General features: G+C 44.1%; 1 protein-coding gene across 2 annotated transcripts in view; it reads left to right on the top strand.

The window, feature by feature from the left end:
- The window catches only part of grid1b (glutamate receptor, ionotropic, delta 1b), a 407,959-nt gene that overhangs the window by 246,450 nt on the left and 137,045 nt on the right, over positions 1-24,464 (top strand). For both annotated transcript variants that reach the window (XM_071391747.1, XM_071391746.1), the window contains exon 4: positions 12,086-12,291. In XM_071391747.1, coding sequence (XP_071247848.1) covers positions 12,086-12,291 — 206 coding nt within the window. The remainder of the gene's footprint in view (positions 1-12,085; positions 12,292-24,464) is intronic.

Genomic DNA, 24,464 nt, shown 5'->3' with positions numbered 1-24,464 from the left:
GAATGGAACCAAGTCCCCGCAGCAATGTTCAAGCAATGTTCCCAGAAGAATGGAGGCTGTTATAGCATCAAAGAGGGGACCAACTCCATATTAATGCCCATGATTTTGGAATGAGATGTTCGACGAGCAGGTGTTCACATACTTTTGGTAATGTAGTGTACATTCACTAGGCACTGCATAATTTTGGTTCTGAAGTTATCAGATTTGAGCAGTTTGATTAAGTGATAGTTAATTATATTGTTAACAAATGACAAGAAAATCATATCGAAAGTGAAGTGAATATTGCATTTTGAAAAGCAGATAGAAAGGGATTTGGAGCAGTGAACAAGTGACTTTGTGTATTTCTTTGTTGTACTCAGTCAATTGAAAATATCCGTATAGTTTTGAAACATGAGCATTTTGATGACCTGATTAAATTTCTGTGCTTAGAGGTGTGAAAATGTTCCACATACTTGTAAAAATATTCACATATTTTGCTAGTAAATGAAACATTGTTGAAATAGGACGGGAAAACAATAGAATCAACACACTCACCCCAAAATTCCACCCCAGACTCTGGGGCACCATGGCTTGACACCTACCCTATTGTCTTTCTGCTGTTACACCCATCAAGTCTGAACATTTGTCTGATCAAAGAGCATGACACAAAGAGCAGGACATCCTATCAATGGATACAGCCTCTCAGCCTTGATTGCCTAAACTAATCAGACTAACAACCCCCCCTCACACATTAATTAAAGACAGACACACACACACCAACCCTACCAGATCAAAGCAATCAGATCATGGCGACCCCACAGTTTCAATATTTGTTATATCTGTATATCTTATAGCCTCATTTTATCACCTCATGCCACGCCCCACTCATAAGTCACGAGGTGTGATGTAACCTCTAACAGATTAAACCCTACATCAACTACGGCTTGTGATATCATCCTATGAGCTGTTCTGTTTTCCCCTACTAGTTTGATCCCTCCATCCTTTCCTCCCTCCATCCCTCTATCCTTCCATCCCTCTATCCTTCCATCTATCCACCCCTTTATCCTTCCATCTCTCCATCCCTCTATCCTTCCATCTATCCACCCCTCTATCCTTCCATCTCTCCATCCCTCTATCCTTCCATCTATCCACCCTTTATCCTTCCATCTCTCCATCCCTCTATCCTTCGATCTATCCACCCCTTTATCCTTCCATCTCTCCATCCCTCTATCCTTCCATCTATTCACCCCTTTATCCTTCCATCTCTCCATCCCTCTATCCTTCCATCTCTCCATCCCTTTATCCTTCCATCTCTCCATCCCTCCTCTGAAGCCTTTGTGCCTGGGGTCAGCCTGAAGGTCCTCTAGGCTGCCAGTGGCAAAGAATGACACAACATATCCCCTCCTCGAATGTGAAGCCTCGTTTTGCAATGCTATGACTTCCTCTGTCTTGCACATATCCTTGCAGAGTGTGATGATTGTGTGATGGAATGTTTGGTTGTTTCCTTTTTCTATTGTAGCCCTGTTATGATTACATATACAACCCATCCACTGACATCATCTGACTCATTTGACTATGTCATGCAGTGTTGAGAGGAGGGCTGGATGATTGCAATAGGACGTCACATAGTCGCCTCTCATGCATGCTTTTGTCTCGATCCATCGCTTTGGCAGCAGCACTGTTACACAAAAGCCCATATTTGGGCTGTCAGCTTGTATCACACAGCACCTCTCATCACCTAGGAGGTCTCTGTGTGTGTGGCTGGGGGTAGTGTGCGTGTTCCTGTGCATGCTGGTGGATGTGTGTGTGTGTGTGCGTGCTCTCACGCGGTAGTAGCAGCCTTCATGATGACTCACATAGACCATGAAAAGGCCAGCAGAAGGAAGAAGAAATGATAGGAGCAGGAGAGAGAGAGATGAGAGAGGGGTAGCAGAGAGAAGGAGAAAGACATACAGAGAGAGCGAGAGATGAGAGAGGGATAGCAGAGAGAAGGAGAAAGAAACAGAAAGAGAGAGAGAGTGTATAATGAATTAAAGAATTCACAAAATGGGACAAACACCAAATTGAGACTGCATGCAGAATTCTGAAAAAATATCCTACGTGTACAACGTAAAAAAACAAATAATGCGTGCAGAGCAGAATTAGGCCGATAACCGCTAATGTTCAAAATCCAGAAAAGAAACATTAAATTCTACAACCACCTAAAAGGAAGCGATTCCAAAACCTTCCATAACAAAGCCATCACCTACAGAGAAATTAACCTAGAGAAGAGTTCCCTAAGCAAGCTGATCCTGGGGCTCTGTTCACAAACACAAACAGACCCCACAGAGCACCAGGACAGCAACACAATTAGACCCAACCAAATCATGAGAAACAAAAAAGTGAATTACTTGACACATTGGAAAGAATTTACAAAAAAGCAGAGCAAACTAGAATGTGTCGTGACTTTACTTTCATTAATCTGATGACTGTTATTTATTTAACCAATTAACTATGTTTAATTGTTACCCGATTATAATTAATCATGTAACAATTAGCTCATTGTCACGCTGTTCGTAATAATGGTCGGACCAATGCGCAGCGTATGTTGAGTTCCACATACTTTTAATGAATAAAGTGAAACTTAAGCAAATACAAAACAAATAAAGAATAAACGAACCGTGATGACAATGCAGTGCGAACAGGCAACAAAACATAAACAATATCCCATAACCCACAGGTGGAAAAAATGCTACTTAAGTATGATCCCCAATTAGAGACAACGATTACCAGCTGCCTCTAATGGGGAATCATACACAAACACCAACATAGAAAATTAAACCTAGAACCCCACATAGAAATAATAAACTAGACTAAAAACCCCTAGTCACGCCCTGACCTACTCTACCATAGAAAATCCAGACTTTCTATGGTCAGGACGTGACACTCATTAGGATTTGGGGCACCACAGAAGAAGTTGTTTAGAGAGTCACCATCTCCCAAATTAAACTCTATAAGGTCTTTACCTATTTCATCGATAAACAGTCATCTTATTAATCATTACCTCTTATCAAATACTCATTCTGAACGATCGTAACCTTCTTGGATCTGCAAAAACCCCAGCCTTGTGCATTATTCAGTAGTACACAAATTGGTTTAATCATTTATTTACTAGCTAACTAAATAATAACACAGAAATCACACACACACATACACTTACATGAGACAAAGGTCCCTCGTGGACTGACAAGATATGACGGCTTGTTACAACAGATGGAGATTGGGGAAGAGAGAGAAAGAAACAGGACACTTATCGTGGATACATTCCAGAACTGTCCTCACATTAATCATATACCTTGCACACGGTCCGCTGCCCGTTTGGAATAAGAAATAATGAATGTATTTAAGTGTTGAATGCCGTTCGCCGTTTCTCTGTCGGAACTAAGCCTTCTTGGAATGTTTGTGTGGCCTTTCCGAGGCCCACTTGTACATGCTCTGATTGTCCACCAGAGGTCACAATGTCCCTCTTCTTAGTTGTCCAGTCTCCATGGGTTGTTCATTCCTCAAAACAGCTACTTAGCGGTACCAGTGATTGTCTGAGGTGAGCTTCTCGCCACTTCCTCCTCGTGTTGGTATTCAGGACTCAGACCACAATGGACATGAACTGCAGCTTTTTGTCTCCCTCATCCAAAGGAAGGTGAGTTCATTTCTTTGTTGAGTTTCAAAGCGTCAACCATTCCAAACGTGCAGCTCTCCGCCTCACGTTTCCTGGTCTAAAGGTTGATTACTCTTCCAAGCCCTTATGTACTCTTGTTTAAAAGGGACGTTCTGTCATGCTGACAAGCTCTCTGACCTCACTCGTGGTGTGGCTACTTAATGTGCAAAGGTTATCAAAAACGATTATCTCATTAGAAAACTAAAATGAAATTCCTATCTTAAAACCTCTCTAGGGTAGGTGGGACGTTAGCGTCCAGTGATACTGCAGGGTGCCATATTCAAAACAACAGAAATCCCATAATTTAAATTCCTCAAACATACAAGTATTTTACACCATTTTAAAGCTACACTTGTTGTAAATCCTGCCAAAGTGTCCGATTTCAAAAAGGTTTTACGACGAAAGCACACCAAACGATTATGTAAGGTATGAGCCAAGTCACAGAAAAAAAACAGCCATGTTTCCAGCTAAAGAGAGCATTAACAAAAAGCAGAAATAGAGATAAAATGAATCACTAACCTTTGATAATCTTCATCAGATGACACTCATAGGACTTCATGTTACACAATACATGTATTTTATGTTCGGTAAAGTTCATATTTATATCCCAAAATATGAGTTTAGGCAAGACGCTACTGTATCACTTGGCAAAAAGCCTGAGAAAATGCATAGCACCACATTAAAATGAATGAGTATGAAAATTACTATAAAATCAAACTTTCATTAAATCACACATGAAAGATACCAAATTAAAGCTACACTGGTTGTGAATCCAGCCAACATGTCAGAATTCAAATAGGCTTTTCAGCGAAAGCATACGATGCTATTATCTGAGCATAGCACCATTGTAAACAAAAGAGAGAAAACATTTCAACCCTGCAGGAGCGACACAAAACGCAAAATAAAAATATAATTCATGCCTTACCTTTGACGAGCTTCTGTTGTTGGCACTCCAATATGTCCCATAAACATCACAAATGGTCCTTTTGTTTGATTAATTCCGTCGATATATGTCCAAAATGTCCATTTATTTGGCGCATTTGATCCAGAAAAACACCGGTTCCAACTTGCTCAAACATAACAACAAAATATATCAAAGGTTACCTTTAAACTTTGAAAAAAAATGTCAAACTACTTATGTAATACAACTTTAAGTATTCTTTTACGTTACTAATCGATAAAATTGAAGACGGGATGATATGTGTTCAATACAGGATTAAAACGATATGTAGCATGCCTTCTGTTTGATTGAAACGCATGTCTAGGACACCAGGAGTGCCTCGACTTCAAGATGGCCGTATTTCTTCATTACACAAAGAAATAACCTCAACCTATTTCTCACGACTGTTGACATCCAGTGGAAGCCGTAGGAACTGCAAGCAAGTTGCTTAGAAATCTGGTGTCCCAATAAAAACCCATTGAAAAGACGGTGACCTCAAAAAAAAAAAAAATCTGAATGGTTTGTCCTCGGGTTTTCGCCTGTTAAATAAGTTCTGTTATACCCACAGACATGATTCAAACAGTTTTAGAAACTTCAGAGTGTTTTCTATCCAGATCTACTAATAATATGCATATTTTGTCTCCTGACGATGAGTAACTGGCAGTTGAATTTGGGTATGTTTTTCATCCAAACGTGAAAATGCTGCCCCCTACCCTAGAGAAGTTAACACAAATAGCTTCATCACTTTTCATATTGTATTCACATCATATTGGATGAAAACTTGACAGATAAAGGGGTATCCTTTCCAAGTTACAGTATTTGGTCTATACAGTTTTTAATAACATCACAAAATGAAAAACAATGACTTTAGTTTTCCATAGTTCCTCACTGGCCACTTCCCACATTGTTACGTTAGAAATATTGTTCCATTATCACTTTTTGGACGTTAGAGTTTTGGACGGGCAAAAGTTTCTCTAGACAAAGGCATTCCTTTGGTTGATACTAAAGGGTAGAGAGAGAGTTCTTTCCTGCTTAAATGTACGACCGGGTGTGAGCTGTCAACACGGCAGTTCCCTCCTCCTCCTTTGTCCCTGTTTATTGTCAACCCCCCCCCCCCCGACCAGTCTGATCTGACCCATTCTGATCCTCACAGTACAGTCATAACAAATGGCCTTAAACAGAGAGTACACAGTGGCAGAATACCTGACCACCGTGACTGACCCAAAATTAAGGAAATCTTTGACTATGTACAGACTCAGTGAGCATAGCCTTGCTATTGAGAAAGGCAGACCTGGCTCTCAGAGCAGGAATGCGTAATAGGGTTTTTTATTCAGCCCAAATTACGACGTAATTTACGACTGTAAAGACCAAACAAACACGTAACAAAAACACAGGGTTGAAACCCAAACAAAAGAGCGAGGAGTACCTCGAATAAATACACACGCGGACAATGATTAACACACGGGACGAGACCCGTAATCATCTGCGCAATCCACAAGGGCATGAAAGCCCAAAACACATAGCACAGGTACTCACACTCACCAACGGACATTGTAACAATAATCGACAAGACCATGGAAACCAAAGGGCACATATATACAAATACTAATCAGTGGGAATAGGGGACAGGTGTGCGTGATGAAAGTTCTGGAGGGATCCGTGACACAAGACTAGACAGACTAAATGTGCCCACTGCCCACAAAATGAGGTGGAAACTGAGCTGCACTTCCTAACCTCCTGTAAAATATATGACCATATTAGAGATACATATTTCCCTTCTGATTACAAGATTTCGAAAACAAATCAAATTTTGATAAACTCGCATATCTATTGGGTGAAATACCAGTGTGCAATCACAGCAGCAATATGTGTGACCTGTTTTCTCAAGAAAATGGCAACCAGTGAAGAACAAACACCATTGTAAATACAACCTATATTTATGTTAATTTATTTTCCCTTTTGTACTTTAACTATTTGCACATCATTACAACACTGTATATGGACATACTATGACATTTGACATTTCTTTATTCTTTTGAAACGTGTAATGAATATTGTAAATTTTGTATTGTTTATTTCACTTTGGTGTATTATCTATTTTACTTGCTTTGGCAATGTAAACATATGTTCCCCATGCCAATAAGGCCCTTTAAATTGAATTAAAATTGAATTGAGTGAGAGAGAAAGAGAGAGTGTTAGCTACTACAGAGTGTGTGTGTGAGAGAGAGAGCTATGAGAGAGAGAGAATGAAATCCCTTGTAAAATCGAATTTGTTACCCGCCAGTGGAGAGATGACTGGAGATGGGCCCTCTTTGATGGGATTTGCTCCCCTGCTCCTCTTTGGTTATCTCTTATGCTACTTGTTATGATCCCCCCCCCCCCCCCCCCCATGTGTCTTAGTTGAATTTCACTGGGACCACAGCAGCTGTTGCTGAAGTCCTTGAGGCGAGGCGAGGCAGCTTTGTGGAGCCAGTTGCTGCCACTCTCTAAGCAGCCGACAAAAGATTTGGGCTGTAATATGTAGGGATTAGTTGAGGAAAAGTGAGGAAAATGCGAATCTAGAATTTTCATAAACAAGGATTTCTCGATCCCACCGCAGTTAGGCTTTGAATGATACGGAGCAGTTTCTGGGGTTTCCCCCCGATTCTGGTCCACCATAAAGTATGTATCACTCTATATTTGCAGGTGTTGAGTTACAGTACTTCAGTCCTGTTTGATATTACCTATACGTGAAATATAAGTGAAAACCTTAAGTCTCACAATATCCATACGGTATAAAATAACAGGGAAAAAAACATGCAAACTGCACAGTGTAATGAGTTTCACAGCAAGGCATGAAATGCTACCTGCAGGGGTTACAGGAAGAAAAGAGATTAGACAGTAGCAGTCATATGTATGACATAGTAATCTCGTCCTCAAGCCAAGAAGTGGTGCTAGCGTCTTGATTAATACAGATCATTTCCAGGTTCTCTCTGACGAGGAATGCATCCCCCACAAGGAACTGCTAACTGTACCCTTCATGATGAATCAACAACAAGTCATTGCGAGAGACATGTTTGTAGTTTGTTGTTGTTTTGTAGAGACTATAACAACCAGCGTTGTTGAGAAGACCTGGTATTATCTCCTTTTTCACCATGGAAACATAGACGAAGCAGAGTTTTTTGTCACTCCGGAGAGAGGAAGCAGCACATGAGTACAGTAGACAGCCAAACATAACTCACTACAAGGCACATGTCAATCCAAATAGATTAGAGGAGAAGGAGATTTTTTTGAAAATTAACCCACCTGTCACCACACAACTCTCTTGCCCAGACATTTCAAAGTTCTCACTTGGGTGATAGCCGAAGAAGTTATAACACCAAGAAGAGCATTCAACATGATGCAAATAAGATGTAATGCTAGCAATGAAACCGCTCTATTCTGGGCTGAATTGTGACTTCTAAACAAAGGGAACTGACTTGTATATAGGGGGCCTTGGTGCTAGCTACAAGAGCCACCGGATAGGCTAGGACTGTGAGTAAGAAGCCCCGAGAACACAATAAAGTAAGCATTGATTTACCCAGGCCTCCTCCACAACTCTCCCTCAGCTGAACACTCACTGAACTGCCTACAGCTGAGATGGGCAGGCAGGCAATTTACTCCACAGTGTGGGATCAGGGTTGCTCTGTTCTGTTCTGCTGTTATTCAAGCCAAAACACTGCAAAAGTTCAAAGCATGGTGTTTTTTGTGTGCATTTATGTATATTATTTTTGTATTCTAGTCATGGGTTAACAATAGAAGCACCATGTTGTAACAATCACAGTGACAAGATGACATTTACTTTTACATTTAGACAAAATATTGTAAAATGGCGCCGGAAGAAATGGCAGCAGTTTTATGGGCGCCCAACCAATTGGGGTTTTTCCACGTTATTTGTAACGTATTTTGTACATAATGTTTCTGCAACCGTATCTTACGGCAAAAAAAGAGCTTCTGGATATCAGGACAGCGATCACTCACCTCGGATTAGACAAAGATTTTTTGTTCAACAAGCAGGAAGCACAGTGCGTACTTCGAACACCCGACAAGGCCAACATCCCCGTCATTGGCAAGAGAAAGAGACGCAGGTACAGAGGTCATTTAGCGGGGTGCCTCGTAAGGATACGGTAAAAAGGCGAGTGGGAAAGCTGCCGTTACCGCCAATATTACTTGCCAACGTGCAATCATTGGACAATAAATTAGACGAGGTACGATCACGAATATCCTACCAACGGGACATCAGAAAATGTAACATCTTATGTTTCACGGAATCGTGGCTGAATGATGACATGGATATTCAGCTAGCGGGATATACGCTGCACCGGCTAGATAGAACAGCACACTCCGGTAAGACGAGTGGTGGCGGTCTGTGCATATTTGTTAAGAACAGCTGGTGCACAAAATCTAAGTCTCAGTCTCTAGATTTTGCTCACCTGAAGTAGAGTATCTTATGATAAGGTGTAGACCACACTATTTGCCAAGAAAGTTTTCATCCATACTTTTCGTGGCTGTTTATCTACCACCAGTCAGCCACTGCACTGAGTCAGCTGTATAAGGAAACAAGCAAACAAGAAACCGCACACCCAGAGGCGACGCTCCTAGTGGCTGGGGATTTTAATGCAAGGAAACTTAAATCAGTTTTACCTAATTTCTATCAACATGTTAAATGCGCTACAAGAGGGGAAAACATTCTAGATCACCTATACTCCACTCAGAGACGCATACAAAGCTCTCCCTCGCCCTCCATTTGGTAAATCTGACCACAATTCTATCCTCCCGATTCCTGCTTACAAGCAAATATTAAAACAGGAAGCACCAGAAATTCGGTCTATAAAAAAGTGGTCAGATGAAGCAGATGCTAAACTACAAGACTGTTTGCTAGCACAGACTGTAACATGTTCCGGGATTCTTCCGATGGCTTTAAGGAGTACACCACATCAGTCACTGGCTTCATCAATAAGTGCATCGAGGACGTCGTCCCCACAGTGACTGAATGTACATACCCCAACCAGAAACCATGGATTACAGGCAACATTCGCACAGAGCTAAAGGGTAGAGCTGTCAATTTCAAGGTGCGGGATTTATAACCCGGAAGCTTATAAGAAATCCTGCCATGCCATCAGACAAACCATCAAACAGGCAAAGCGCCAATACAGGGCTAAGATTGAATCGTACTACACCGGCTCCGACGCTCGTCTTATGTGGCAGGGCTTGCAAACCATTACAGACTACAAAGGGAAGCACAGCCGCGAGCTGCACAGTGAAACAAGCCTACCAGACGAGCTAAATCACGTCTATGCTTGCTTCGAGGCAAGCAACACTAAGGCATGCATGAGAGCATCAGCTGTTCCGGACGACTGTGTGATCACTCCCTCCGCAGCCGACGTGAGTAAGACCTTTAAACAGGTCAACATTTACAAGGCCGCGGTGCCAGACGGATTACCAGGACGTGTGCTCCGGGCATGTGCTCACCAACTGGCAGGTGTCTTCACTGACATTTTCAACATGTCCCTGATTGAGTCTGTAATACCAACATGTTTTAAGCAGACCACCATAGTCCCAGTGCCCAAGAACACTAAGGCATACTGCCTGAATGACTACAGACCCGTAGCACTCACGTCCGTAGCCATGAAGTGCTTTGAAAGGCTGGTAATGGCTCACATTAACAACATTATCCTAGAAACCCTCGACCCACTCCAATTTACATACCGCCCAAACAGATCCAGAGATGATGCAATCTCTATTGCACTCCACACCGCCCTTTCCCACCTGGACAAAAGGAGCACCTACGTGAGAATGCTATTTATTGACTACAGCTCAGCGTTCAACACCATAGTACCCTCAAAGCTCATCACTAAGCTAAGGATCCTGGGACTAAACACCCTCCCTCTGCAACTGGATCCTGGACAACCTGACGGGCCGCCCCCACGTGGTGAGAGTAGGTAGAAACACATCCACCACACTGATCCTCAACACTGGAGCCCCTCAGGGGTGCGTGCTCATTCCCCTCCTGTACTCCCTGTTCACCCATGACTGCATGACCAGGCTCGACTCCAACACCATCATAAAGTTTGCAGATGATACAACAGTGGTAGGCCTGATCACCGACAACAACGAGACAGCCTATAGGGAGGAGGTCAGAGACCTGGCCAAGTGGTGCCAGAATAACAACCTATCCCTCAACGTGATCAAGACAAAGGAGATGATTATGGATTACAGGAAAGCGAGGACCGAGCATGCCCCCATTCTCATCGACAGGGCTGTAGTGGAGCAGGTTGAGAGCTTCAAGTTCCTTGGTGTCCACATCACCAACAAACTAGAATGGTCCAAACACACCAAGACAGTCGTGAGGAGGGCACGACAAATTCTATTCCCTCTCAGGAAACTAAATGATTTGGCATGGGTCCTCAGATCCTCAAAAGGTTCTACAACTACAACATCGAGAGCATCCTGACTGGTTGCATCACTGCTTGGTCTCTGACTGCAAGGCACTACAGAGAGTAGTGCGTACGGCCCAGTACATCACTGAGGCTAAGCTGCCTGCCATCCAGGACCTCTACACCAGGCGGTGTCAGAGGAAGGCCCTAAAAATAGTCAAAGACCCCAGCCACCTCAGTCATAGCCTGTTCTCTCTACTACCGCATGGCAAGCGGTACCGGAGTGCCAAGTCTAGGACCAAAAGGCTTCTCAACAGTATTTACCCCCAAGCCATAAGATTCCTGAACAGGTAATCAAATGGCAACGCAGACTATTTCCATTGCCCCCCCCAACCCCTCTTTTACGGCGCTGCTACTCTCTGTTTATCATATATTCATAGTTATTTTAACTATACATTCATGTACATACTACCTCAATTAGCACGAATAACCGGTGCCCACGCACATTGGCTACCTGGACTATCTGCATTGTATCACGCCACCCGCCACCCACCAACCACCACCCGCCAACCCCTCTTTTACACTACTGCTACTCTCTGTTTATCATATATGCATAGTCACTTTAACAATACCTACAGTACATGTACATACTACCTCAATTAGCCCGACTAACCGGTGCCTGTATATAGCCTTGCTACTGTATGTGGCCTTGCTACTGTTATTTTTCACTGTATTTTTACTGTTGTATTTATTTCTTTACTTATCTATTGTTCACCTAATACCTATTTTTTACTTGAAAATCTCACTGTTGGTTAGGGCCTGTATGTAAGCATTTCACTGTAAGGTCTACGTATTCAGCGCACGTGACAAATAAACTTTGATTTGGAATATGCCATTGAAAGGGGAATCTGAGTGAAATCTGAGAGGAAAGTGCAATGGATGCCTAACTATACATTAAGCTTCAATTACTCATAGGGATCTGCAGGAGGATGGAGGGGTTTCCGAGTTCAGAGTCAATGGGTTTTCTGAGTCCAGTCAGTCCAACTCCTCTCATCCGCCTCTCCTCCCTCCCCTCAGATATCCGCGGCCTACAGGGTTTCCTGGACCAGACGTCTCGGCAGGGGCTGGACGTATCTCTACAGAGAGTGGACAGGAACATCAGTAAGGTCTTCTCGAACCTCTTCAACACCATGAGGACAGAGGAGCTCAACCGCTACAGGGACACACTGAGACGGGCCATCCTACTGCTCAGCCCCCGAGGAGCACAGGTCTTCATCCAACAGGTACGTGGGAGCATTTAGGCCTAGATATAGCCACACACATATGCTTGTGGGTCCACACACACACACACACACACACACACACACACACACACACACACACACACACACACACACACACACACACACACACACACACACACACACACACACACACACACACACACACACACACACACACACACACACACACACACACACACACACACACACACACACACACACACACATGCAGGTATGTCTGAGCACACATACACACATGTAGTTTACCTGCTCTGTGCATACAAACAGAAACCAGAAAAGAAACACACACATAGCCATACACCAACTTGCCCACACACACAGTACTTGTAAGACAAGTAGTATTGACCTCCATGACACATTGTCAGTCAATTAATCAATCACATTTATTTTTTAAAGCCCTTTTTACAACAGAAGTTGTCACAGAGTGCTGTACAGACACCCAGCCTAAAACCCGAAAGAGCAAGCATATTGCAGATGCAGAAGCACAGTAGCTAGGAAAAACTCCCTAGAAAAGCAGGAGCCTAGGAAGAAACCTAGAGAGGAAACAGACTCTGTTAGGTGGCCAGTCCTCTTCTGGCTGTGCCGGGTAGAGATTATAGGAGGACATGGCCATTTAGGCCAGATTGTTCTTCAAGACGATTGTGATCATATTGGTATTCCCGCACTGGACCAGGCCACCATATGGCATGGGGGCATTGCCTATCATTAGATAGTACACATGACTCCTTATAGCTCAATCTGTCACGTGTCCCGAAGATGTGTCCTGGGACTCAGGCTCAGCACCGCAGAGCAGAGCAGATGGCCTGTCCACGGCTAACAGACAGAGTGGAGACGGAACACGGTTCTCATGCATATGGATGTGTCAGTTCTCCAAGCCTCAGCCAAGGCAGGCTGTATTTTTAGAAGTCTTAATTTTAGCTGCCAATCAGATTGGAAGGAGTAACCGTGGCACCTCTCTCTGACTCGGCAGCTGCATCGAACTGGGCGCTGGTGGCAGCTAGTTGCTTTAATCCTAGTAAAAATTCTTCCCACAATAAGTTGGGTGAATTTTGGCCCATTTCTCCTGACAGAGCTAGTGTAACAGAGTCAGGTTGTAGGCCTCCTTGATTGCACACACTTTTTCAGTTCTGCCCACAAATTTTCTATAGGATTGAGGTCAGGACTTTGTGATGGTCACTCCAATACCTTGACTTTATTGTTGTCCTTAAGCCATTTTGCCACAACTTTGGAAGTATGCTTGGGGCCATTGTCCATTTGAAAGACCCATTTGCAACCAAGCTTTAACTTCCTGACTGATGTCTTGAGATTGTTGCTTCAATATATCCACATAAGTTTCCTTCCTCATGATCCCACGTAGTTTGTGAAGTGCACCAGTCCGTCCTGCAGCAAATCACCCCCACAACATGATGCTGCCACCCCCATGCTTCACGGTAGGGATGGTGTTCTTCGGCTTGCAAGCCTCCCCCTTTTTCCTCCAAACATAACGATGGTCATTATGGCCAAACAGTTCTATTTTTGTTTCATCAGACCAGAGGACATTTCTCCAAAAAGTACGATCTTTGTCCCCATGTGCAGTTGCAAACCGTAGTCTGGCTTTTTTATGGCGGTTTTGGAGCAGTGGCTTCTTCCTTGCTGAGCGGCCTTTCAGGTTATGTCGATATAGGACTCGTTTTACTGTGGATATAGATACTTTTGTACCGGTTTCCTCCAGCATCTTCACAAGGTCCTTTGCTGATTTTCTGAGATTGATTTGCACTTTTCGCACCAAAGTACGTTAATCTCTAGGAGACAGAATTCCTGAGCGATATGACGGCTGCGTGGTCCCATGGTGTTTATACTTGCATACTATGGTACCTTCAGGCGTTTGGAAATTGCTCCCAAGGATGGACCCCCCTTGTGGAGGTCTACAATTTTTTTCTGAGGTCTTGTCTGATTTATTTTGATGTCAAGCAAAGAGGCACTGAGTTTGAAGGTAGGCCTTGAAATACATCCACAGGTACACCTCCAATTGACTCAAATTATGATTGCCTATCAGAAGCTTCTAAAGCCATGACATCATTTTCTGGAATTTTCCAAGCTGTTTAAAGGCACAGTCAACTTAGTGTATGTAAACTTCTGACCCATTGGAATTGTGATACAGTGAATTATAAGTGAAATAATCTGTCTGTAAACAATTGTTGGGAAAATTACTTGTGTCATGCACAAAGCTATAGTTTGTTAACAAGAAATATGTGGTTAGTTGAAAAACTCCAACCTAAGTGTATGTAAACTTCCGACTTCAACTGTATATATCATCACTTGTGAATGATGCCCAGCATAAGAAACAATGCCTTTTTTTGTTGACTTTTTCAAATCATAGTCGCATACTGCATGTACTGTAGCCTACCCCATAGGCCTATATGTTTTAATAAGGTTTGTATCACTAAAGTGGCCAAATAACTTCTTAAAGTGAACCACATTAATCAGCTTTACAAGGGGTGCAGAGCCTAACTGGCATATATAAGCAGCGCGTGAGTTTCACGTTTGGGGAAGATAGTTTTCATCATAAAAACGCATACTTTATAATAAAAGCGTTACATGCATATTTGCATTTGCGGTCACTTTTGATAATGGTGTTTTCCGCTAATGCAACATGCACGCTTATAGCCTACTACCATGTGCGCATTGCTGCGCTTATAATGTGAAGAAATAGCCTCATAGTTCATCAACATTTTAAGCTAAATGTTCTGATCTGCTGTGTCAGCCACATTGCATAAAAACTTCCTGACAGGGCGCCCCCAGGTGGTGAGGGTGGGTAGCAACACATCTGCCACTCTGATCCTCAACACTGGAGCTCCCCAGGGGTACGTGCTCAGTCCCCTCCTGTACTCCCTGTTCACCCACGACTGCATGGCCAGGCACGACTCCAACACCATCATTAAGTTTGCTGACGACACAACAGTGGTAGGCCTGATCACCGACAACAACGAGACAGCCTATAGGGAGGAGGTCAGAGACCTGGCCGGGTGGTGCCAGAATAACAACCTATCCCTCAACGTAACCAAGACTAAGGAGATGATTGTGGACTACAGGAAAAGGAGCACCGAGCACGTCCCCATTCTCATCGACAGGGCTGTAGTTGAGCAGGTTGAGAGCTTCAAATTCCTTGGTGTCCACATCAACAACAAACTAGATTGGTCCAAACACACCAAGACAGTCGTGAAGAGGGCACGACAAAGCCTATTCCCCCTCAGGAAACTAAAAAGATTTGGCATGGGTCTTGAGATCCTCAAATGTTTCTACAGCTGCAACATCGAGAGCATTCTGACGGGTTGCGCAGCACACTCAGGGTGAAGGGCACAATGCAGCACTCCGGACCGCAAAAGGCATGAATTTTTTTTAGGGTGCATTACGGCCACAAAGGGGATGCCACCGTGAAATACGAGGCATTATCAAGTGCTTGTCATATTGTGAATGAGAGACTATTGGAGTGTGCACAGTCATCATGCAGCCTTACAATGTATTACAAATCAAAACATATAGCTCAACGTTTGTAGAACAACTAAAGTTACATTAATAACTTATACGAGTACCTATTTCTTTGTTAACTTCTCACACAGAATTGCTGAATGTACGCACACCCTCAAATCATTTGGATAAAATATTTATGTTTTATTACTTATGTTCCATTGTATTAGCCATACTATAAAATAATATTAAATAATGCTATGGAATTATAAGCAAATCTTGTCTGCTAAATGAACTAGTGTAGCCCACAGCTATTTGGAATAGCTACATCAGGACCTAACATCAAATCAAATGTTATTGTAACGGCTGTCTTCCTCCTCCTCTGACAAGGAGGAGTAGTAAGGATCGGAGGACCAATGTGCAGCGTGGTACGTGTTCATGCTCTTTATTAAAACAATCGAACACTGAAACTAAACAATAAACGACACATGAAATAACCAACCGAAACAGTTCCACACAGACACAGAAAATAAACACCCACGAAACACAGGTGGAAAAAGGCTACCTAAGTATGATTCTCAATCAGAGACAACCTGCCTCTGATTGAGAATCATACCAGGCCAAACGAAAAAACCAACATAGAAAAACTAACATAGATAACCCACCCAACTCACGCCCTGACCATACTAAAACAAAGAAATAACAAAAAAACTAAGGTCAGAACGTGACAGTTATTAGTCACATGCGCTGAATACAACAGGTGTATACCTTACAGTGAAATGCTTACTTACGAGCCCATAGCCAACAATGCAGTTTTAAAAAATACAGATGAGAATAAGAGATAAAAGTAACAAGTAATTAAAGAGCAGCAGTGAAATAACAATAGCGAGACCATATACAGGTGGGTACCGATCCATGGTCAATGTGCTGGGGCACCGGTTATTTGAGGTAGTGTGTACATGTAGGTAGAGTTATTAAAGTGACTATGCATAGATGACAACAGAGAGTAGCAGTGGTGTAAAGAGGGGATGAGAGGGGGTGGGGGCACTGCAAATAGTCTGGGTAACATTTGACTAGATATTCAGGAGTCGGATTGATATGGATTGAGGCTAGAAGCTGTTAAGAAGCCTCTTGGACCTAGACTTGGTGCTCCGGTACCGCTTGCCATGCGGTAGCAGAGAGAACAGTCTATGACCAGAGTGGCTGGAGTCTTTGACAATTTTTAAGGCCTTCCTCTGACACTGCCTTGTATAGAGGTCCTGGATGGCAGGAAGCTTGGCCCCAGTGATGTACTGGGCTGTTCGCATTACCCTTTGTAGTGCCTTGCGGTCGGAGGCTGAGAAGTGGCCATACCAGGCAGTGATGCAACCAGTCAGGATGCTCTCGATGGTGCAGCTGTAGAACCTTTTGAGGACCCATGCCAAATCTTTTCAGTCTCCTGAGTGGGAATAGGTTTTGTCGTGCCCTCTTCATGACCATATTGGTGCGATTGGACCATGTTAGTTTGTTGGTGATGTGGACACCAAGTAACTTGAAGCTCTCAACCTGCTCCACTGCAGCCCCGTCGATGAGAATGGGGGCATGCTTGGTCCTCTTTTTCCTGTAGTCCACAATCATCTCCTTTGTCATATTGAGGGAGAGGTTGATGTCCTGGTACCACATGACCAGGTCTCTGACCTCCTCCCTATAGGCTGTCTCGTCGTTGTCGGTGATCATGCCACCACTGTTGTGTCATCGGCAAATTTAATGATGGTGTTGGAGTCGTGCAGTGCAGTCATGAGTGAACAGGGAGTACAGGAGGGGACTGAGCACGCACCCCTGAGGGGCCCTGTGTTGAGGATCAGCGTGGCGGATGTGTTGTTACCTACCCTTACCAACTGAGGGCGGCCCGTCAGGAAGTCCAGGATGCAGCTGCAGAGGGAAGTGTTTAGTCCCAAGGACCTTAGCTTGTTGATGAGCTTTGAGGGCACTATTGTGTTGAACACTGAGCTGTAGTCAGTGAATTCTCACATAGGTTTTCCTTTTGTCCAGGTGGGACAGGGCAGTGTGTAATGGGCAGTGTGCAATAGATATTGCATCATCTGTGGATCTGTTGGGGCGGTTGGCAAATTGCAGTGGGTCTAGGGTTTCTGGGATGATGGTATTGATCTGAGCCATGACCAGCCTTTCAAGGCACTTCATGGCTACAGACGTGAGTGCTGCAGGTCGGTTGTCATTTAGGCAGGTTACCTTAGTGTTCTTGGGCACAGGGACTATGGTGGTCTGCTTGAAACATGTTTGTATTACAGACTCGGACAGGGAGAGGTCGAAAATGTCAGTGATGACACTTGCCAGTTGGTCAGCGCATGCATGCAGTACACGTCCTGGTAGTCCGTCTGGCCCCACGGTCTTGTGAATGTTGACCTGTTTAAAAGTCTTACTCACATCGGCTGTGGAGAGCGTGATCACACAGTCTTCCGGAACAGCTGGTGCTATCATGCATGTTTCAGTATTATTTGCCTCGAAGCGGTCTTAGAAGTAGTTTAGCTCGTCTGGTAGGCTTGTGTCACTGGGCAGCTCTCGGTTGTGCTTCCGTTTGTAGTCTGTAATGGTTTGCAAGCCCTGCCACATCCGACGAGCGTCAGAGCCGGTGCAGTACGATTCGATCTTAGCCTTGTATTGACGCTTTGCCTGTTTGATGGTTCGTCGGAGGGCATAGCGGGATTTCTTATAAGCTTCCGGGTTAGAGTCCCGCTCCTTGAAAGCGGCAGCTCTAGCCTTTAGCTCAGAGCAGATTCTGCCTGTAATCCATGGCTTCTGGTTGGGGTATGTACGTTCAGTCACTGTGGGGACGACGTCATCAAAACACTTATTGATAAAGCCAATGACTGATGTGGTGTACTCCTCAATGCCATCGGAACATATTCCAATCTGTGCTAGCAAAACATTCCTGTAGCTTAGCATCTGCTTCCTCTGACCACTTTTTTTATTGATCTAGTCACTGGTGCTTCCTGCTTTAAGTTTTGCTTGTAAGCAGGAATCAGGAGGATAGAATTTTGGTCAGATTTGCCAAATGGAGGGCGAGGGAGAGCTTTGTATGTGTCTGTGTGTGAGTATAGGTGGTCCAGAGTTTTTATTCCTCTGGTTGCACATTTAACATGCTGATAGAAATTTGGTAAAAGGGATTTAAGTTTCCCTGCATTAAGTCCCTACTAGAAGAACCGCGTCTGGGTGAGCATTTTCCTGTTTGCTTATGGCGGAATACAGCTCATTCAATGCTGTCTCAGTGCCAGCCTCTGATTGTGGTGGTATGTAAACAGCTTCAAAGAATATAGATGAAAACTCTCTCGGTAGGTAGTGTGGTCTACAGCTTATCATGAGAAACTCTACCTCAGGTGAGCAATAGCTTGAGACTTCCTTAGATATCGTGCACCGGCTGTTGTTTACAAAAATACATAGACCGCCGCCCCTCGTCTTACCAGGCGCAGCTGTTCTATCCTGCCGGTACATCGCATAACCAGCCAGCTGAATGTTGATGTTGTTGACGTTCAGCCACGTTACAGTTTTTAATGTCCCGTTGGTAGTTTAATCTTCTGCGTATCTCATTGATTTTTATTGTCCAACAATTTGGCTAATAGAATGGATTGAAGTGGGGGTTTATTCGATCGCCTACGAATTCTTAGAAGGCAGCCCGACCTTCGCCTCCACTTCACGCAGATCACGGGGATCGGGGCCTGTTCCCGAGGAAGAAGTGTATCCTTTGCATCTGGCTCGTCAGAGTCGTGAAAGGAAAAAGAGGACTCTGCTATTCCATGGTGAGTAATCGCAGTCCTGATGTCTAGAAGTTATTTTCGGTCATAAGAGACAGTAGCGGCAACATTATGTACAAAATAAGTACAAAAATAAGTTAAACAACACACATAAACGAACATCAAACACAATCGGCCAGGGGGCACCTAAAACGTCTGCCATCCTGTCCGGCTCCATCTTATGGAGGACAACTCAGAGTATGCTTTTCTTTTCTTCTGAAATAGTGTATGCTTTTCTTTTCTTCTTTTCTTCATATCATGCTTCTTTAGACCTGTCTAAAATAAATGATGGATTTACTGTGAAGTTGTAGGCCATATTACATGGATTTATTAGACTTTTAAAAATGGCTTGTAGGCTATGTGTGGAAGCCAGGAGATGCTAAATGTTTTTATGTTAATTAACGGTCAATTACCATGAGACCTACAGTTATTTGCTTGACAATCACTGGCTGACGCAATTTCGTGACTGCCACAGCCCTAGTGAGCATTTTTCCTTGATGAGCTATGAGACAAAACTCAAGGTATTTTGTAAAGAGACCTTCCAGCGCCATTGGGCAGTAGGATGTTTAGCTTGAGGACAAGAAACACCCTGAAGGCCTGCAGTAGCTCCGTCTGAGAATCAGTGGTTGAGCATCGAAAGAGAGAATAAACACATATTTATAACACTTAACTCTCCCTCTCTCTACACACACACACACACACACACACACACACACACACACACACACACACACACACACACACACACACACACACACACACACACACACACACACACACACACACACACACACACACACACACACACACACACACACACACAATCTATATGATGAGATTTCTTGTATAGTTTCCTGTTTGTAATTCATATGTTGCGTCGTGTTACGCTTGTGCAAGGAAAATCATTGACATTTGATCTCATTTTGATTGAGGACGGCACATGGAACGTTATGTTTGATTTAGAGGTTGTATCCCACAAATAATAATGGAAATGATCAAGCATTTGGTCGTCACCCAGTAAGCAAGCACGAAGAATGGCTTGGCGTTCTTCGTGCTTTCCTGAGAGGAAATCTATGCATTGACGTGGCGGGGTGGTGAACCACTGTGTACAGGAATAGCCAGGCTTTGATGATTGATTCTGTTTTCCATGTCTGGGTTCTTTTGTTCCCTCCCTTGACTACGGCAAATGAGCACTCACCGACAGGCTAGAGTAAGATGACATGGCTCACACACCATGTCCATTAGTAAAAGGTAAATAGCCCCTTTATGAAAATGTATTGAGATGTGACAAGAAAGTGTTTTCAAGCGTAAATGCTCATCGCACGTCCACTTGTGATTCAATAAACTATGATTCCAGAATAGGAACCGTGATAGCTGCTGTGAAATATAATGATGCTTCACTCTGATGATCCCCTACCCAAACACTTCACACTCATGCTTAGTAGCCATTTTGTAAGCAATCCATAGCCTAAGCTGCAGGACACAGGGAGTGAATGCACTTATGAGAGCAGTGTCTCACACAGCCTACCTCGCTGAGTCTCTTATTAAATCTAGAGTGGCTGAGAGGAGAGTTGTGTCGTAAATCTATCTGTCTGATCTCTCTTCTCTTTCTTCCCTTTTGAGAGAGGGAGAGAGCGAGGGGGGGCGAGAGAGAGAGAGATGCGGGAGAATGGGGGAGAGAGAGAGAGGGAGAGAGAGTGGGGAGAGAGAGAGAAAAAGAGAGAGAGGGAGAGTGAGAGAGAGGGGGGAGAAAGAGAGAGAATGCGAGAGAGAATTTGAGAGAGAGAGGTTGAGTATGAAACAGACAGAAAGAGGGGAGAGAGAGAGACAGAGACAGAGAAAGGGGGAGAGAGATACCAACGTACAGCCTTTAGTGTGGTGCGCTGTAGTGCCGTAGATTCCCACTGTCATTCTCTAACGATAGAAAACAGGTTGGCTCGGACGGCTTGGATTACCGTGGTGTTGGTTGGATGAGAGAAATAATTTGTGCCGCTCCTTTATCTCCTGTGCCTTTGCTGTCCCTTTTGTGAGCGGTAAACGCGGTGACTAAACGCAGAGCGTCTGTTAGAGGCTCAGCGAGCACCCACACACTACCCCCCGCAGGCTGCTCTGCTCCTTCACACACACACACACGCACGCACGCACGCACGCACGCACGCACGCACGCACGCACCCACACACACACACACACACACACACACACACACACACACACACACACACACACACACACACACACACACACACACACACACACACACACACACACACACACACACACACACACACACACACACACACACTCAGGCTTCCAGTTCTAACACTCAGTGGAGAGTCTTCAACAGCAGTGTTGTACAGCAGAGAATCACCAGCTTCACTACTGTGTAAGGCCCATCAGCTACAGTATTAGCATTCACTACCCAGTTTTCTCCTTGTTATCTCTTTCTCTCCCACTCCAGAGGAGAGGATGTACACTTTGACCTTATTTACTTGCTTTAACAATGATGAAAAGGACTAAGTGACTTTAATCGTTTGGCACTGCAATATGAATGGTTTCTGTTTGCCAGCTGCTGGATGTGGTAGCTAGTGGATGGTGTTTTGGCATCTCTGATGTGGGAGTGTGTTATCTGTTCAGACACAGTGGAATCCCAAATAGAACTACAGCTGAATAATAGATGGTCATAGAATACTGTTCTGGGGTGTTACGAGCTCGGTGTGTTCTCCTGTACAGAGTCATATAGAACTTCTTGCATTACAAGCATTAATCTCGCGTTGCATCACTTTTCCTCAAGTCAAGGCAACGGTACATGACAATCCGCATCTGTGTGTAGGTCTTCAAAAGAGACATCCAAGATTGTTTGAGAGGCGTTATATCCTTTGAGCTGGCAAGAATATGGCTTACACAATTTACTGGTTGCAGAGAAACTCATTCACCAGTCTCTCTGTAGAACTGTTACACAGCTGCTGTTTAAAGGCTCAAGTTGATGATAGATGGACGGACTGATGGAAAGATTGATGCAAAGATTAATGGAAAGGTTGATGAAAGATTTATGGAAAATTATGGAAAATGTATGGAAGATTGATGGAAAGACTGACGGAAAGATCAATGGAAAGATTGATGGACAGATCAATTGAAGGGTGGATAGAAGTACAGATGCTCAGCTCACCACAACGCTGCTGCCTCCGGTCTTACCAAGGCCCCAGATTGTGAAGTGACACCCCTTCTAATCTGTTCCCAACAGCACTGTTCCCTGGAGGGGCTGTGCCAGACCCCAGCCAGTCAGTCAGGGTGTGAGTCCCTATCCCTGTGTAGTACACTACTTTTGAGCAGAGTCCTATGGGGAAGAGGGTGCCATTTGGGACTCAGTCAGGGTGTTCCATCAATCCTCATTCTGCCAGCCTTGCCCATGTTTTTTCTGCCCGCCGAGGAGAGAGGGAGGCTGGGCCGGGACTGTCGTGGCTAGGGGAAGACAGATTGAGTGGCATCGTCCATCAGGCAGCCCAGGAGATGATTGATGACACGTGTTGGACAATCTTCCACCTCCTGTGGAGAGTGTATGTAGGTGTGTGTGGGTGAGGAAGGGGGTGGGGGGGTGGGGGGGGGGGGAGGTTGTGTGTGTATGTGTGTGTGTGGGTGAGGAAGGGGGGGTTGGAAGGTTGTGTGTGTAGGTGTGTGTGTGGGTGAGGAAGGGGGGGTGGAAGGTTGTGTGTGTGTGTGTGTGTGTGTGTGTGTGTGTGTGTGTGTGTGTGTGTGTGTGTGTGTGTGTGTGTGTGTGTGTGTGTGTGTGTGTGTGTGTGTGTGTGTGTGATGTATGTGTGTGTATGAGGAAGGGGGGGGGATGTGTGTGTGTGTGTGTGTGTGTGTGTGTGTGTGTGTGTGTGTGTGTGTGTGTGTGTGTGTGTGTGTGTGTGTGTGTGTGTGTGTGTGTGTGTGTGTGTGTGTACGTGTGTGTGCACAGTGAATGACAGGACGGAGAGAGAACAGGGGTTGGTATGAGAGAGGTGTAGCTGTGACTCACACACACACACACACACACACACACACACACACACACACACACACACACACACACACACACACACACACACACACACACACACACACACACACACACACACACACACACACACCTAACACACACACACAGACACACAAAATCAAACAACACAAACACATTTGCCTTCAGTTTTTTTGTTTGTAAGGTTCAATCTTTTTGTCAAGGGAGTTCATTAATTCTGGTTAGACTTTATGTCGGGCTCACAGCTGGAGTTGGATGATAAAAAAGCATTTTGAAGCCAATTGCATCACAAATTTGTCTTATGCAACTTTGCATTTGGTTGAATCCTGATACCTTAGCCTACGTGTAATAGACCCAAAGTCCCCAATGGGATTAAAGCTGGGAAGTTAGATTTCCAAAATAATGATACAACTCCATGATTGACATTTCATTTTTGGTTTGTCAAAAAGCTTGAGTCATTTGTCAGTCTTGAACAACACAGTGACTAAAGCAGCCCTGCATTCCATTAACCTTGAACATCTACCACAACAGGCCTCTGAGCACCTCTTTAAATAAGGGGTAATGTTCTGCTCTCAGACAATAGGTTATCCGGGGGAGACATTTGGAGAAGAGATCAAATTATTGCATTTCAAGTACCATTAACATCTATCACCCACATGCAATTATGCTCTTTCTGGAGGAAAGAGTTTATAGTTGTGCCCAATTGAATGTACACTGAATGTACAAAACATTAGGAACACCTTCCTAATATTGAGTTTCCCCCCATCCATTTTGTAAGCTATCCATAGTGTCGAAAGCGTTTCCCATGGATGTTGACTCCAATGCTTTCCACAGTTGTGTCAAGTTGGCTGGATGTCCTTTGGGGTGGTGGACCATTCTTGATACACAAGTGAAACTG

This window comes from Salvelinus alpinus, chromosome 3, assembly GCF_045679555.1.
Source record: "Salvelinus alpinus chromosome 3, SLU_Salpinus.1, whole genome shotgun sequence".
Lineage (NCBI taxonomy): Eukaryota > Metazoa > Chordata > Actinopteri > Salmoniformes > Salmonidae > Salvelinus > Salvelinus alpinus.
This window is presented reverse-complemented; position numbering and strand designations above follow the sequence as displayed.